General features: G+C 61.1%; 1 protein-coding gene across 3 annotated transcripts in view; it reads left to right on the forward strand.

The window, feature by feature from the left end:
* Positions 1-16,308, forward strand: part of ARAP1 (ArfGAP with RhoGAP domain, ankyrin repeat and PH domain 1) — an 86,071-nt gene that overhangs the window by 57,285 nt on the left and 12,478 nt on the right. For all 3 annotated transcript variants that reach the window (XM_044418543.1, XM_044418542.1, XM_044418544.1), the window contains exons 14-19: positions 5,832-6,006; positions 10,692-10,826; positions 12,365-12,500; positions 13,775-13,877; positions 14,333-14,528; positions 15,335-15,380. In XM_044418543.1, coding sequence (XP_044274478.1) covers positions 5,832-6,006; positions 10,692-10,826; positions 12,365-12,500; positions 13,775-13,877; positions 14,333-14,528; positions 15,335-15,380 — 791 coding nt within the window. The remainder of the gene's footprint in view (positions 1-5,831; positions 6,007-10,691; positions 10,827-12,364; positions 12,501-13,774; positions 13,878-14,332; positions 14,529-15,334; positions 15,381-16,308) is intronic.

Genomic DNA, 16,308 nt, shown 5'->3' on the forward strand with positions numbered 1-16,308 from the left:
GGCCATGAAGGCCATCTAGTCCAACCTCCTGCTGTTGCAGGACACCAAGTCACACCATCCCACTCAGGGGGCTGCCCAGTTTCTTTCTGAATGTCTCCATTGTGGGAGAGCCCCCCACCTCTCCAGGCAGCTCCAAGACAGAGGAAGCTTTTCCTAATATCTAGCCTGAATCTGGGTTATCATAATTTGATTATTCCGTGTCCTACACTCTGGCATCAGCAAGATGAGACCTTGGCCTTCCTCTTTGTGACAGCCTTTGAGGTACTTAAGGAGGGATCTCATGTCCCCCCCCTCAGCCTCCTCTTCTCAAGGCTGAACATGCCCAGTTCCCCCAGTCTCTCCTCACAGGGCAGAGTTTCCAAACCCTGGATCGTTTTTGTTGCCCTCTGCTGGACCTTTTCTAATTCTGCATCTTTCTTAAATGTTGGTGCTCAGAACTGGACACAGTGTTCCAGGTGAGGTCTGACTAGTGAGGAGTACAGAGGAACTACTACTGCTTGTGATTTGGGAGTAGCACTTCTGCTGATGCCCCCCAAGACAGCATGTGCCCCTTTGGCGGCTGCATCACACGGTTGGCCCATGCTTAGCCTCTCGGTCACTCCGAGATCTTCTTCTCCCCCAGTTCCGCTGAGCCACCTGTTCCCCACCTGTAGTGATGCCTTTGGTTCCTTTTCCTAGCGGAGGCCTTGTCCCTCGTCCCTCTTGAATCTCCGCCTGTCGCTTTCAGCCCAGTGTCCAAGCTGATCAGGATCGCCCTGCATCTTCATTCCGTCTTCCAGGCTGTTTGCCATTCCGCCCCGTTTTGTATCGTCTGCACATTTGATCATCTTTCCTTGCACTTCCTCATGTCAATCATTATTAAAGGCATTGAAGAGCACTGGGCCCAGGACTGAACCCTGCGGCGCTTCACTCGTTGCCTCCCTCCGATCTGAGGTGCCGTTGATGAGCACTCTTTGTGTCCGATTTAGCAGCCAATTTTGAATCCACCTAATAGTTTTTCCATCTAGTCCAGTTTTTGCTAATTTGCTCATCAGAATGTCATGTGACAGTATGTCAAAAGCTTTGCTAAAGTCTAGGTAGATTATGTCTGCACCCTCTGTCCATTTGGGAAGTTACCCAGTCAAAAAAATGAGATTAAATTAGTATGAGAGGATTGATTTTTTATAAATCCATGCTGACTTCGATTAAGCACTGCATTTTCTTCAAGGTGCTTGTGGACTGATTTAATAATTTGCTCCAGAATTTTTCCAGGGATTGATGACAGATCAATTGGTGTGTAGTTCCCAGGTTCATCTTTTCCCCCTTTTTGAAGACAGGGACAATGTTAGCCCTTCCCCGGTCGTCCAGCACCTCTCCAGTGTTCCAGGATCGATCGAAGGCAAGAGCCAGTGGCTCCGAGAGCTCCTCTGCTCGCTCTTCTGTGCTGCTGGGATGGCGCCCATCGGGCCCTGGCGGTTTGGCCGTGCTCATTCCACCTAGGTATTCCCTGGCCAGGTGTCGCTCTGGGGCTGCCGTCCCTCCCGTTCAGCTTGTGCTTCCTCCTCATGGTAGATGTTTTGTGGGAGAAGCCTGGGGCGAGGCAGGAATCGAGCGCCTCCGCCTTCTCCTTGGCACCTGCGATCATTTTGCCACCCACTTTCAGTAGCCGGACGCCTTTCTCTGTCAGATGTGCTTGTTCTGGACATCTTTGAAGAAGTCTGTCTTGTTGTCACCGTCCCTCGCTAGTCTCAGCTCATTTCCTACCTTCGCGATGCCGTCCCTGCAATTCTGTTATTTGTTGATGTTCTTCCTTCGTGGCCTGGCCCTGCTTCCACTTCCTGCACATGTTCGCTCTCTCGCTCGCTCGTCTGTCCACCCTTCCTTCCTTCCTTCCTTCCTTCCTTCCTTCCTTCCTTCCGGCTGTCACGTAACTTTTGTGGAACCATGGGGGCTTCCTCTCTTGTCTTCTACATTTCTTCTTGTTGGAATTGCTCATAGCCATGTTTGGAGAATCTTGTTGTTCAAGATTTCCCACCCCCCTTGGCTCCTTTTACCCCGAGGGTGAGTTGCCGCTATCGTTGTTCTGAGCTCATCAGCGCTGGCTTCCGTGAAGGCCGGGGCATGTGCTTGGCTGCAGTCAACCTTTGCCTCCTTTGCAATCAAGAATTTGCGTATTGCACGGTCGCTCTCGCCCAGGATTCCCGTGGCCACTCTTTTCTCCACCAGGCCATCCCTGACAGTTAGTATTAAACCAAAGATGGCTGATCCTCTTGTACCTTCCTCTGCCCTCTCCTGGAGGAAGCTGTCAGCAATGCGCGTCAGGAATCTCTTGGAGGGGCCACGCTTGGCAGAATTTGTCTCCCAGCATGCATCAGCGACATGGAAGCCCCCCAGAATGACCACGTCATTCTCCTTGGAAACAGCAGCGAGTTCCTTTTCAAAGGGTGCAGCCTTCTCCTCTTTTTGACTGGGTGGTCGGTAATAAGCACCAATAGCTAAGTTTTTCTTATTTTTTGCTCCCTTTAACTGAAGCCAGACGCTTTCAGCGGGGCTGCCGAGTTCCTCCTCTTCATTTGTGCTGTGCTTCATTTTATTCTGTTTTGATTGTCGACTGTCCCGAGACTGTAGTAGTCGGATGGTATCTAAAAGCTCTAAACAAATAAGCAAACGTGCCACTTCCCTTTTTGTCCTTTCCGTTTTTCTTGAACAGGTCGTGTCCCTCAGCAGTAGAATTCCAGTCATGTGAGTCATCCCACCAAGTTTCCCTTCTTCCCGTAAGGCTGTATTTGCCCCCGTGCAGGATGAGCTCCGGCTCGTGCTGCTTGATTCCCATCCTCTGGGCAAGGGTGTCGAGGCGCTGGCGTTCCTCCTCGCGGTGCCCTGGTGTTCTTCCTGCTCTTCTGGGGGGCTGGTGCTGGGCCCCGCTTGGGGTTTTTCCTCTGCCGGAGCGTGTGAGTCCGTGCCAGGGGGTGGCATGCGCTGCTGCACGGCTCCCCCCCACCCCGACAGCCTTTACGTCCAGCTCGGCTGAGGGGCTTTCCCACGTGGTGGCCAAGCATCGGCCCCCCGTTCTGTGTGGGGCGCAGCCCCTCCTCTGCCAGGAGCCCCTCCTCCAGGAAGCCCAGCTGGGGTCCCGGAGCGCACGTCTCCCTCCACGGCACCCCCATCGTGGCCAGGCATTCACCCGCAGGATTTTCCTTTCGCCGGCGGTTCCTCCTCCACATACCGGGAGGGCTGAGGAGGAGACGCTCTGGGCCCCGGTGCTTTTGATTTTCCCCTCAGAGCTTCGAGGGCTGATGCTGTTTCAGCGAAGCGTCTCCTGGCGGTGTCGTCGGCTCCCACGTGGAAGAGGAGGGAGGGGTATTTGGCAGTGTCAGTGGGTTGCATGAGTTGTGTGAACTCGTTGGCGATATCTTTAATCGTGGCGCCAGGGAGACCACATGCTTGGCGGTTCTCTGGGTCGTCGCGGCACGCACACGTCTCCACCTCACGCAACAGGGCATCTCCCACAACTATCGCTTGTCTCCTTTCCTTGTTGCAAACTTTGGTGCCTCTCCTTTCTCGGTGGACCGTTTGCCTGTTTCTCAGAGCTACACAGTGTGTTGTGTAGCTCTTTCACAGTCCCTCCCTCAAGCAACTCGAAGCGGTTCAAGTGTCCCACTGCTTCCACAGGCGCAGAGTGCTTCCTGGGTCTCCTGCGTCTCGCTGTCACCCTGTTCCAGCGAGTTTCCTCATTTCCCCTTTCCTCACGGTCCTCGTCTTCTGCTTCAGCTCAGCTTAGAAACATAGAAACAGAGCGAGACAGAAGGGGTCTCCCGGGCCATCTAGTCTGACCCCCGGCTCCAGCCGGCTCCACTCACAACATGCCCACCATCTGGACGTCCCACCTGTCCTTGAACACCCACACCGATGGGGCCTCAATGACCTCCCGGGGGAGCCCATTCCACCCCCTCGGGGTCCCGACTGTCAGGAAGTGCTTCCTGGCATCCAAATTGAACCTTGGCTCCCTGAGCTTTGCTCCGTTGGAGCACTTCCTGCCTTCCTCTGCAGGGGAGAACAGGTCTCTCCCCACCTCCATGTGACACCCCCTCACGTACCTGCATGTCGCCAACAGATCCCCTCTGAGTCTCCTCCTCTCCAGGCTGAAGAGGCCCAGTTCCCTCAGTCTCGCCTCATACGGCATCCCCTGCAAACCGGCCACCAACCTTGTGGCCCTTCGCTGCACTGACTCCAACCTGGCTATATCCTTCCTGTAATGAGGGGCCCAAAACTGAGCACAATACTCCAGTTGCGGGCACACCAGAGTCGTGTAGAGTGACGGCAATACCTCTCTCAATCTGGAAGCCACGCTTCAGGCGTCCCTGAAAGCTCTGGGGTTTTAGAAACATAGAAACAGAGTGAGTCAGAAGGGGTCTCCCGGGCCATCTAGTCTGACCTCCGGCTCCAGCCGGCTCCGCCCACGACATGCCCACCATGTGCATGTCCAGCCTATCCTTGAACGCCCGCACCGATGGGGCCTCAACGACCCCCCGTGGAAGCCCACTCCACCCCCTCGGGGTCCCGACTGCCAGGAAGTGCTTCCCGGCATCCCAGTGGGACCTGGGCTCCCTGAGCTGGGCTGCATCCGCTTGCTGGTGCTTGTCTTGCTTCTGACCTGCACTTACCTGTTGCAGCTCCCCTACTCTATCCAGAACTCTTCCTTTTCTTTTACTGTCAGGCGGGGGGACACCCGCTGCCCCCGCGCTCCCAGCTTTTCTTCCGAGAGGGCTGCGACCTTGCAGCTTTTGCAAGCGCACGACGTGTTGCTCTCAGGTGGAAGGCAACCTGCGCATGGTTGTTGCAGGCCGCCACCCCGTGGGGGCTGCTTGGTGCGCTGCCCGGGCAGCCGTGGTGGGTCTGCCTTGGGGGGCTGCGGTGGCGACGGGCGCTCCCGAATGTCTTCACTGAAGGTTTGCAACCCGGCCCTGCCGGGTCGGTGTTCGTGGGGGGGTGTTACAAGGAGGAAAGCCGTGTGTGTGTGTGCGGGGGGCAGGGGAGGAATAAAGGTGAAATAAAGAAGAGAGAAGAAGGGGGGAATGCTGGGGACTCCCCCGCTGAACCCCTCCACCACACTCCGGTTTGCTCCCCCTGTTCCCTCGCTCCGGGGGGCTCGGCTGCTTGTCTGAGACCGGCCGGGCAGCTCGCTCTGCTCTGCTGGGAGTCAGGAGCCGAGACCCTCGGTGGCCTGGGGTAGATGGCCTGGGGCGAGGCCCTTCTCCCCCCCGCACAGCCCCCCCATGTCCTCGACTTTGCCCAGAGAGCAGCTTCGAGAGGCAGGGGCAGCAGGCGCTTGCTTTGCTCCAGGCAGAGCGGGGGGAGGAAGGCTCCCCGGCCGGCCGGCCTTCCCCTGTGCCTGTGTTTTCTTTTGCCGAGAGCGGCTGGGCCCCAGCAGTGCCAAGCGAGCACCTCCCCTCGCCTCGCCTCCCCTCGCCTCCCCTCCGGGGCTGGGGCTGCTCGCTTGCTGGTCCCACCCTCAGCCCTCCGGTCGGGCCAGTGACTGGCCGGCCTGCCTGGAGACGCTGGAATTCCACCCGTGGGCTGGCTTGCCCCTTTCTTTCGCTGCTTAAAGAGGCCGCCACATCCTCCCCGGCTGCACGACTCCACCCGGCGGCCTCGCTCCGCAGGCGTCTCTCGCTGGCCGAAGCGCCTGCTGCCCTGGAAGCCGGCGGACCGCCCTCCCGGGTGCCCCTGGCCGCCCGCGCGTCTTCCGCCGAGCGGAGGGATGGCGGCCCCGTGACGGGGAGCGCCCCTCGCCTGCCCCCGGCTTCCCCCGCCCAGGCCTCCGGCACCCCTGACCCTCCTGTTGCCCCCAGGCTCTGTGCGCGGCCGTGACCACCAGCGACCTGGCCGAGACGCTCGCCCTGCTGTTCTGCGGGGCTGAGGCGAGCTGCTTCTCGGGCGACCCTGACCACCCGTCCCCCGTGGCCCTGGCGGAACAGGCCGGCCAGCGGCTGCAGATGGAGTTCCTGCTGCGCAACAAGACGTCCGGTAAGAGGCGCGGGGGCGGCCGGGGAGCGGGGCCGGGCCCGCGGCCAGAATCAGGCGAGCCGGTGCATGGTGCGGCTCCGCCGGGCTGCGAGCGGATCGGGGCCGCCGGGGCCTGGGGCCAAGCCCGGCGAGGGGCGGCCGCAGTCGCTGCGGGACGGAGCCGGGCGGCCTCCAGAGCGTGCCACAGGGCTGCCGGTGCCGCTTTGAGCCAGGCGTGGGGGGCCTGCTCCCCGGAGGGACTGCTCCGGCGGGGTGGTGCGAGGGGGCTGGACTGAAACCGGGACACCTGGCCGCGGGTGCCTGTGGTCTGGCCGCTGCGGCTCAGCCCAACATACCTCGCAGGGGTGTTGTGAGAATAAAATGGAGAGGAGGGTGGTCTCCCGCTGCCCCCCCCACCGGCCCCTCCTGCGGGGCGCGTCGTCTTGGGTGCGTTTGGGGCTGCCTCGCTGGGCCGGCGCTTGGCACTCGCGACCTGAGCCAGAAGCGCGTGCAGGAAAAGCCGGTTTCGCCACACCCTTTCTTCCGGCCTACGTGAGGCTGGAGCTGCCCGGGGGTCCCTTCCGTGGGCCGCGTGGGGCAGGTGTGCCGCTTCCTGAGCCTCGTCTGCCCCTGCCGGCGGGCCGGTGTGCTGGCGGCAGCTCGGGCCTGGAGGTGCTGCTGGGTGCAGCCGCGAAGGCCCTGAGGCCCTGCCTCGGGCCCAGGATTGCTTGGGGGGGGCGGTGGAGCAGTTTCTTCCTCATAATGCCCCCCCATTCGTGTTCTTGCCTACTGCGGATCATATGCTAAGAAGGGGCAGAATGAATTGGCGCTGAGTGCCGTCTCTTGGTGGTGCTGGGAGCCCTCCCTGCAGAAGCACCCAGGTTGGGGGTCATTCAGCTTTCCCTTGCGCAAGAGTCCCTTTCCAGACTGGTTTAGTAACAGTCGTGATCCATTACATTTATACCGAATGTGGACATACTGTGGCCATGTAGTCGAGCAACAGCCCTGTAGGGTAGGCCAGCAATATTATTCCCCCCTATGGGGAGCGTGGGTGGAGAGGAGAGCGAGTGGCCTGCCAGAGAGCTGCTGGACCGCGGGTGAAGTTGATCTGTGGAGATGAATGGGACCCGGGCTGGGCATTTAATTGGCGCTGCCCCAGAATGTTGGATGCTTCTCCCACCTGGTGAACTACAACCCCCACAATCCCTAACTTGTCACCTGGGGCTGATGGAAGCTGTGTTCTGAAGGATCTGGAGGGCACCGGGCTGGGAGCGGTGTCTGGGACAGTTTGCGGCAGGGGCGCGGCGTAAAGCGGGGCCTCTGGCCTGCGACGCGACCAGGCCGGCCGGCGTGAGCCTGCACCCGCTCTCCCTCTCCCCAGCCGCCTTGCCACAGACCGCTCAGGGCGGCCAGCGAGGAGAGTCTCGCATCCCTAACGTCCTTCCCGCATCCGTGTGCTGCCAGGTTCTGCCCCCCCTCCTGCCACCGCTGTCAATTTTATTTACTTATTTGGAACATTTCTATGCCGCCCCATTCGCAAAAAGCCTCTAAAAATTTAGATGCATGCGCTCCGTGCGTCAGCCAGGGTTTCCGAAAGTGGGTCTCTTGCTTTGGGTCCGGCAGGCCCCACGGCGGCCTCCAGCCCCTTTTGTCGCGAGCGCAGGCCAACGGAGAACTGCGGGAGCGCGTTGCCCGGGTGTTGCAGCGCACGCGGGCGGTGCGACTGGCCGGGGCTCTCCTGGGGCCCGTGGCTGGCTTCCTGGAGCGAGCCAGGCTGGAAAGCGGGAAGTGGCGCCGGAGGAGCCACGGCCGGGGTGCGCCTGTGGAAGCTCTGGCAGCGCACGGCACGCTTCCTGAGTCTTAGCGTTTGGACTTTTTGTGTTTCACGTGCGGCACATCACCCAAGGAATTTGGCTTGCTGGGTGATTTAAAATTACAGTAAACTCAATGAACAAACAGAAACGAGGCTCCCCCAAGCTGCCGGGCTGCTTTGCGCAGCAGGTCAGAGCTGCGTGCAGGAACTGGCCCGGGGGCACCTCTCTGTGGCTCTGTCCCAGCATGTTTCTTCCAGCACGGAAGGACCAGATTGGATCGGAGAGCTGCTGCAGCTGCTTCCACGGTGGAGACAAACCCGCCGCGCCTCCCGGCCTCCTTCGCTCGCTCTGCCTAGTAATGAAAAGCGACCAGTTTCCCCTTGCTGCACTTCAACTGGCAGCCACAGGGATCGGGACCATGGCGAGGGGGTGCCGAGGCGCTGCTGGTGTCTCCAGAAAGGTCCCGCACCAGCCGAGGCCGGAAGAGGCTTTTGGACCACGGCATAATGGTTACTCCAGCTGTGCTGGCAGAGTGGGGAACGCTGAACCGCTCTAGGAAGCCCCGAGGCCTTTCGGGGAGCTGAGGAGCCGGGCCTGGTTGCTCCTGCGGCGGGAACGCCCCAGCATGGAGATCGCGTCCCAGCAGGACCGGTCCTGGCGAGCGGCTTGTGTAGAGGCAGCCGCGCCCTCGCCGGCCCTTCCCAGCCGGCGCTCAGAGCCCAACAAGAGACCGTCTTGCTCTCCTCTGCCGGAGCCAGATTCTCCCCACGCTTTTTCTTTTTTGGAGAGCGGGAGGGAGGCGCAGATTCCGGGCAGGGAGGGCCCCAGAGGCCTCTCCCTTCCAGAGACGGGGCAGCAGTTGATCCGAGCCGGCTGGAAAACAAAGGTGGGCAGGCTGGAAAAGAGCCGTAAATGCCACCGGGAAGGCTTTGATGGCCTCCTTGCACACATCAGGTTCCCATCGTCTCTCCCAGTGCTGCTGCTTGGTTTGGCTGCTCCAGCGTGATAAGACCCCCAAATCAGGGACATCCCAGTTAGTGGGCGCCTCCTGGGCTCATTCGCTGATTGACGCTGGCTTGCTCAACTTGAGGGACGGGGAGTGCCTCGGCTTCGGGGCTGGTAGAGCCGGCCAGGGCTTCTCTCACGCAGTCTCCCCCTGCAGGAGGTGTCCGGATGTGTTGGATCCAAGCTCCTCCATCCCTGGCCAGCGTGGCCCAGATGGGGCCAGACGGGTGGGGACTGAGGAAATGACCCAGTGGGGGGCCGTGGCGCCTGGGGGTGGCCCTTTGGGTCCCCCTGGGCCGTTGCCCTCGCAGCACCAGGCTCGGACGTCTGGGTGTATCCTGGGGTTATGCTCAACTGCTTTCTCTTTTCTTTGCTGGTGCTTCCAGCGAATAATTATTCTGTCGTCGTCGCATTTACTTCTTGGCTGAGCGTTCTGCATCGGCGCTGATTTTGATCGCTTGCTGAGCGTTTGGCCTTTTCGCTTCTTGTGTGTGGTGAAAATGAAGTGCACCTGCCGTTCCACACCTGGCCCTCTCCAGATTTTTTGGACTTCCCCTCCTGTCAGCCACAGTCCGCGTAACCAGTGCGCCAGGCAGCTGGGAGGTGCAGTGCAAAAGCTCTGGAGGGCACCAAGCTGAGGAGGGCTGGGCGCACAGAGGCCTCTGCCGCCAAGCTTGAGCGCCGCCGGGGCGCAGTGCTGGGAGCCGCCGGCCTCCTCCGCCTCCAGGCGCACAGGGCCGCACCTCGGGCACCCCAGAGGCAGCGCCCGGCACCCAGGAGGTGGCGCAGGGGAGCCGTCCCCACCGAATCGCTGGCGCTGCGCAGGAAAGAGCGCGCCGGCTTTCCTCTCCCCTGCATGTCGGCGCGGATGCTGGCTGGAATCGCGCGTTGTGCAACCGGGCGCCTGGAACCGATCGGCCGGGCGAGCCAGGAGCCTCGCCCTCTGGCAGGGCTCCTTCCGCGCGGGCTGGCCTTTGGCTCACCCGCAGGCGCTGGAGAACGGCCAGAGGCTGAGGCAAGCCGGGCGGTGCTTTGCAGGGCCCCTCGGGGCTGCGCCTGCGGGGTCTCGGGGAGGGCTTGAGCCTGGCCGCATCACGCTCGTCCGGCCACAGCCGTCGCCACGGCAGAGAGAGCGGGACCCTGCAAGCGCAGGCCGTGAAGCGGGGCCTGCGCAGGGAACGGGTCCGGCCAGCAAGCAGCACGGGCACCCGCCCGGCATGGCCTCCCCTTCAGCTCCTGCACGGGCCGCAGCGGGGCTTGGTCTGTCTGAGTGGAGACGCGGGACAGAGCGGCAGCCCTCCGACCGGAAAGCAGCCAGGAGGGGGGCGAGAGGCCCCTGGCGTGCCACCGCTGCGCAGGAGGGCTCAGCCCCCCGAAGTGGCACCCCCCGCAGAGGGGCCTGTGTGTCTCCCCGGGCCTGGGGCCCTCGCCCTTCCGGCCTGGTTGCGCCTGGCTGGCTGAGCGCTGCTCCGCCTCGCCTTGCCTGACCTTGCCACCCGTCTGCTCCGCTCCACCTCCCAGTTGCTTTAAAGTGCGGGCGTTTTGGAAAAGGTTTGTGATATTTGCATGCATTGCTTGTTCTATGCACGATTTAAAGTGCCCAGGGAGCTCTGGCTGTTGGGTGGTGAAGGGATGATGTGAACAATATTTGTTGTGGGGATGCCATTCTAGACTCCAAGAAATGGTCCCCCCCGGGTGGCCTTCCCTTTCCTTTCCTTTCCTTTCCTTTCCTTTCCTTTCCTTTCCTTTCCTTCTGTGGTTTGGTCTCCTCTGCCTTTGCTTCCTTACCGGGAGACTTCCAGGGGTCTGCGCACAGCCAGCTCGCTGCCTGGGCCCTTGGACGCCAGTTCAGCCCACAACCCCGCTCTCCGTCGCTTGCGTTCGCAGAGACCCCTCAGCTGGACGCCGGCACCAGCGTCGAGAAGCACTACTCTGTCATCCTGCCTTCCGTCGCCCACAATGGCTTCCTGTACAAAACCCCCTCCATGGCCAAGCCGGTGCACGAGCGCAAGTCCCGGGAAGGTGAGGCGAGGAGCCCGTGGGCGTGAGGGGCCTGCAGGGGCCTTTCTGGGGTCGAGTGTGTGCTTACCTGTAGAGGTCCCAGCACCCTCCCTCCTGAGGGAGCCCAGACGTGTGGAAAACTGGCTTAAAGTTTGCTTGATTGTACTTTCATTCCTCAGGTTCCCTGATGTTTCCCAGTTTTTCCTGTTTCTCCTGGCTAGGGATGCATAAGAATTTTGTTTGAGTTTGCAAATCACTCAGAAATGCTTTGTTTGCCATCTCAGATCCCAACTGGAGCACATGTTCTCCAAAGACGTTCCCCAGAGATTCCCGAACTTGCCTTTATGTGTTCAAAATACATATTTAAAAATGTGCTCATATTTCAAAATGCACAAAATGAAATCGCCCATACTTTATGTCTGTAGGGAAATTTGTGCAATTTTGGATATTTACCCCAATTTGGGGATTGTTTGTGTAACTTTCATGTTCAATTGCTGTTCACTTTGTTCAGAGAATTTTGATGTTCACGGAGAATTTTGGCGAGATTAAACGCTGCCCGTTCACCACTCCCTACCCAGGCGGCTGCTTTTTGTTACTATTTTAGAAGGAGTCGTTTCCTTCCCCGAGTGGCTGGGAGAGTGTTCCCAGCCAGCGGGGGGGTCACACTGCAGCTGTTCCGCCACCCACCCATTCCAACCTGATGTCCCCGAGCTGATTCAGGAAGAAACTGGACCTTCTCCTGGGATGGATTTTGCAAAAAGAGTGGTCCCTCCTCTACCATCCAGTCTGGTCCGGTCATTAGATTTCTATTTTTTTATATAATAAGTTTTATTCAAAATAACCCTAAAACAAAAGAAAACTAAAAACAACATCAATCATCAGAAACATTGGTCCCCACATTTTTTTCTATTTATGATAACTTAAAAACATTTAAATCTATGCGAAGTCCCGTTCCTCTAGCCAATTTCTAGTTGCCCTGTAGTATAAGCATTTTAGATGGCTTGCAAAGGTCAAAACCTTCAGAATACGCAAGGAAACCATCTGCATAGATACATAAACATCCAGCCTAGAGAGACTCAGGTAGATCCAAAAGCCATTTTGGCCGGCTGGCTCACCACAGAGCCGGGTCAAGGCCTCCTGCTCTCCGCATTCATGGAACCTCCCTGAGAGGATCGAAAGGTGAGATGTTTCTCACTGACCTCCTCAGAAGGGCTGTGAAGCTGAGGCCCCAGTTCTGCTCACCGCAGATGGAAAGAGACCTCTCCTTATGGGGCACAGAGGTGCATCCCACAGAGGGAGGACTGCACTTCCTCCTGCAGCGCTGGGCCTTCGATCTCCCGCCACATGCCCCATGCGCAGTGGGGTCAGTCGCTTGCTGGCAGGGCGCTGCCTCCTGCGTGTGCCGCTTGCTGAGGAGCCGGGCAGGTGGCGGTCTTGCCCCCTCTGCTGGGGGTCCTGGGGGCAGCGGGCTTGCCGCCCCCTGAACGGGGGGCTGGGCTGGGTGGACTTGGGCCCGGTCCCGCAGGCCCCGCTGTGCCCTCACGGCCCGCTTCCCGCAGAGTTCAGCCGCCGCTGGTGCACCCTGCACGATGGGGTCTTCAGCTACTACGAGAGCAACGCCAGCACGGTGCCCAACGGGGAGATGAAGATGGCGGAGATCGTGTGCCTCGCGAACAACCCGCCGGGCTCCCACGGGTGAGTGGGCCCCTCCTTTTCCATGAGAATGCACCCCCTCCACACACACGCACACACACACGCACGCACGCACGCACACACACGCACACACACAGAGGGAGAGAGAGAGCGGCTGTATTGCTAATTGTGGAATAGAAAAGCAGGATGAACGTCACCGGGAACGAAACACGCTGTGCCCACGGCGCGCACAGCGGCCTCCAGTTCCGCCATCTGGGGCCTCGGTCCCTCCAGCTGGGCAAGGCTGCCTGCAGCCAGTGATGACTGCCCATGCCGGGGGGGGGGGGGGGGGGGGGTGAGAATCTGATGGGCTGCCCTGATCCGGCCTCCCCGGGTTTGGGTCCTCCACCTGCCCCGGCGGGCATCCCTTTCTCAGGCAGGCCGTGCTTTGCTCCTTTTCGCATCCGCACGGACCGCCCTGGCGCAGCTTGGGCACTGAGGGCTGCGCACCGCGAGCACGTCTTGCGCGAGTCAAGCCGGAAGGCTGCAGTTTGCGCCGATGCCCCTGGTGTTGTTTTTAACGCATGAGCCACGGCTCACCTGCCAGACCGGTCCTGCCTGCCTGCCTTGCCCTCCTTCCGTTTGTGGGATGGGAGGGGAAGCGGGCAGGAAGCCCCCTGAGCTCGCGTGAGCTGGCCTTCCCAGCGTCGGCTTGCCCCGGGCGCCTTTCAGTCCGAGGGCTGACTTCTGCCTTGGAAACGCTCTTGGGGTCGGCCTCCCAGCAGGTCCGGGGGCCAAGGCCAGTCCAAATGTGCCAGGTTAAAATAATGCCAGGCTGCAGGGGCTCACCCAGAGACCCTCCGTCTTCCCTCCGAACAGCCCACGAGGGTCCCAAGGCCCCCGCAGGCCACGGAGTTGGGCCGTTAAGCACAAAGCTCCCAGGCGGCGGAGTGCGCCTGAGGAAGGACTTCGCAGAGAGAAGCGAGTCGGGCTGGGCGAGCGTCGGTGTTCCGGAAAAAGTCCACACGGCCCCCCTCGGGGTGTCTTGGGGGCTCCCGGGTGGGGATCGGGGCGCTGGAGTCCCAGGCCCTGCACAGCAGGGAAGGCAAGGGTGGCCCACTAGAGCAGAAGCCCAGCCAGGAGCAGATCGACAGCCGGAGCGGAACGGGCCAGGTGCCCCGATGGCTCCCGGGCGCCAAAGGCCGGGCTGCTGCGTCCTGCCCCAGCTGAGCCAGCGTGGTGTCCGGTGCATAAAGGGCTGCGGTGGCCGAGTCCAGGGGAGCCACGGGCTCAGAGACATGCCTCCCCTCCCCTCCCCTCCCCTCCCCTCCCCGCAGGTTTGCCAGCACGTTTGAGGTGTACATCGAAGCGGAGCGGCTCTACCTCTTCGGGCTGGACAGCCCCGAGGCGACCAAGGAGTGGGTCACATGCCTGGCGAAGGTGAGGGCCTTGGAGGGGTGGGGGCCACCCCGGGGGACTCTCCGCACTCGGCCCCTCCTCCCCGGCTGCTGGGCTGCTGACCCGATCCCCAGATCCCCCCGTGGCACCTGGACTGGTCTTGTGTGGCGCCCGGCCGGGTGGCCGGCGGGCAGTGCCCGGTCGAGCGCTGGAGGCGGGAGGGTGAAGGGGATGAGGGCAGGGGCTGGGTGGGCTGCCCTGTGCAGAGGGGCAGTGCGGGGGTGGGGCAGCCCACCATGGGCGGGGGCAGCGGGAGGCGTGAGGTGGGGGCCGCAGGTGGCCGGCTCCTGGGCGAGGCGTCCGAGCGAGGGCGGAGGGACCGTTCCTGCTGCGGAGCGGACGAAGGGGCCGAGTCTCGGCCCGGGGCTTTCCCTCCTTGCGGGTGGGCCGGGTGGAGGAGTGCCCCCGCCTCAGAGCCTGCGTGGTCTCTCTTGCAGTCCTTGGTCCCGCCGGCCGCCGAGGGGCTGCTGAGCCACGACTTCGAGCGGCTGGGGCGGCTGCAGTGCAAGGGCGGGCTGAGCCTGGGGCAGGCCAAGGAGGGCTGGTTCGCCCTGGCGCAGTCCACGCTCTACGCCTGCCTGGAGGGCAGCGAGAAGGAGGAGGCCGTGCACCTCCAGAAGCTGCAGGAGCTCTGTGAGTGGCGCGGGGGCCGGGCGGGGGGCGCGCTCCGGTCCTGGCTCTCTCCCGGCTGGCCCTGCGGCAGGCTGGGCTGCTCTCGTCCTGGAAGCACCCTGCACGGCGTTTCCCCCGAGTAACAAGGCCCGGGCAGGGGGTCCTTCGGCCGGGGTTGCGTCCAGGGAGGCAGCAAGCCGGCCGTGTGCTCTGCACCTCCAGCAAGCGCATCTCACACCTTGTCAGCGCACCCACGTCCCATCCTCCACTTCCTGCGAGAGTTCCTGGCATCCAGGGGGGCGTGTATGCTCAACATCCCCCCCCCCGTCTCCCCTGAAGGAGTGCCTCATGTTCGCAGCCCCGATGCGCCTTACCGTGGTCTAAGGGGCTGCACCTGAACAGGGGGGCGTGTCCCGAGAGCTCCGGCACCGATTTAGAGTTGCCCCCCGCGGATTGTTCAGCAGAAGGTGCAAACCTGTGCGCACGTAAGCAGACAGCCCGCACCCTGGCAGAGTGGCGGCCCTCCTTGCTGGCTGGAGCGGCAGAAGAGGATGCTCCAGACTAGCTGGCCGGCCCCCTCTGAGGCTGCCCTTCTCCCGCCGCCCGGAGAAGCTGCTTCCCCGATCGGCGGCCCGCGGAGCCCTCTGCGTCGGGCAGTGTCAGTGAGTCCGCGGGCACCCCAGCCTCTCTCCGCCTGCTGCCGTCGGCCCCCACAGCCACTGCCCGGAGAGCAGGTCCCGCTGGACTCGGGGGCTTGCTTCTGGGCGAGAGCCCCCTGCCAGGCCCCGCAGGGCCACGCGGTGACGCCTGCGGTTTTTGCTTTGCAGCCATCCAGGGGGATAACGAGGTCCTCGTGCTGGTGGAGAGGAGAAGGTAAGCGCAGGCTTGGGGTCGGGATGAGGAGAACCAGGAGCTGGCTTCCCCTGCTCTTTCGCCAGTTGGTGTTCGTGCAGTGGGAGGACTGGGACCTTGCCTTCCAGATCTTTCCTGCTCACCAAGTACTCTGAAATGCATCTGAGCTCACAGCTGCAGCAGCAGCAGCACCTTGTGAAGTTCCGTCTCCTTATGAGACGAGGAAGTTTCGACTTCTCAGAAAGGAAGTGCACACTTGCGCGAGTTGAGACAGAAAAGGAGCCGGGGTGAGGGCGCCCTGGTGATTTGGAGACCGGAAGCATGACTTTTGGCCCAGCCTCAAAGTTTACTATTTATTTAGTGCGTTTTCATGTCACCCCATAGCCCGGAGCTCTCTGGGTCACAAATGCAGAAACAACAACTTAACGTAGCTGTCAGAAAATAACGCAACATCCTCCAAGACCACATAAAAACCAACTAATGTAAGGTGTGAAACAGGAGGCTAATATGAACAGCAATAAAGCCAGCAATAAAACCAGCAGGGGAAAGCACATACTAAATTAAAAAGTCTTTACTTGGTGGCAGAAGCAGAATAATGAGGGTGCCAGTCAGACTTCTTCAGGAAGGGAGTTCCAGAGACGGGGGCGACTATGAGAAAGGCCTTTTTCTTACCAATTCCCCCCTTACTTCATGGGGGGGTGGTCACAAGAAGGGCCTCCATTGAGGAGCTAAGGAGTCTGGTGGGGATGTATCGAGACAGGCATGTCATGAGTGGATCCGGCTGGAGCCGGGGGTCAGTCTAGATGGCCCGGGATGCCCCTTCCGCCTCGCTCTCTTTCTTTGTTTCTGTATCCTGGTCCCGCGCCATTCAGGGCTTTGGGCGAAGCGTAAGCGCTTTGGATTGGGCCTGGGCAGGAACAGGCAACCAGTGAAGCTGGCGGGGGGCCGG

This window comes from Varanus komodoensis, unplaced genomic scaffold (genome assembly GCF_004798865.1).
Source record: "Varanus komodoensis strain SLA01 unplaced genomic scaffold, ASM479886v1 scaffold91, whole genome shotgun sequence".
NCBI classification, from domain to species: Eukaryota; Metazoa; Chordata; class Lepidosauria; order Squamata; family Varanidae; genus Varanus; species Varanus komodoensis.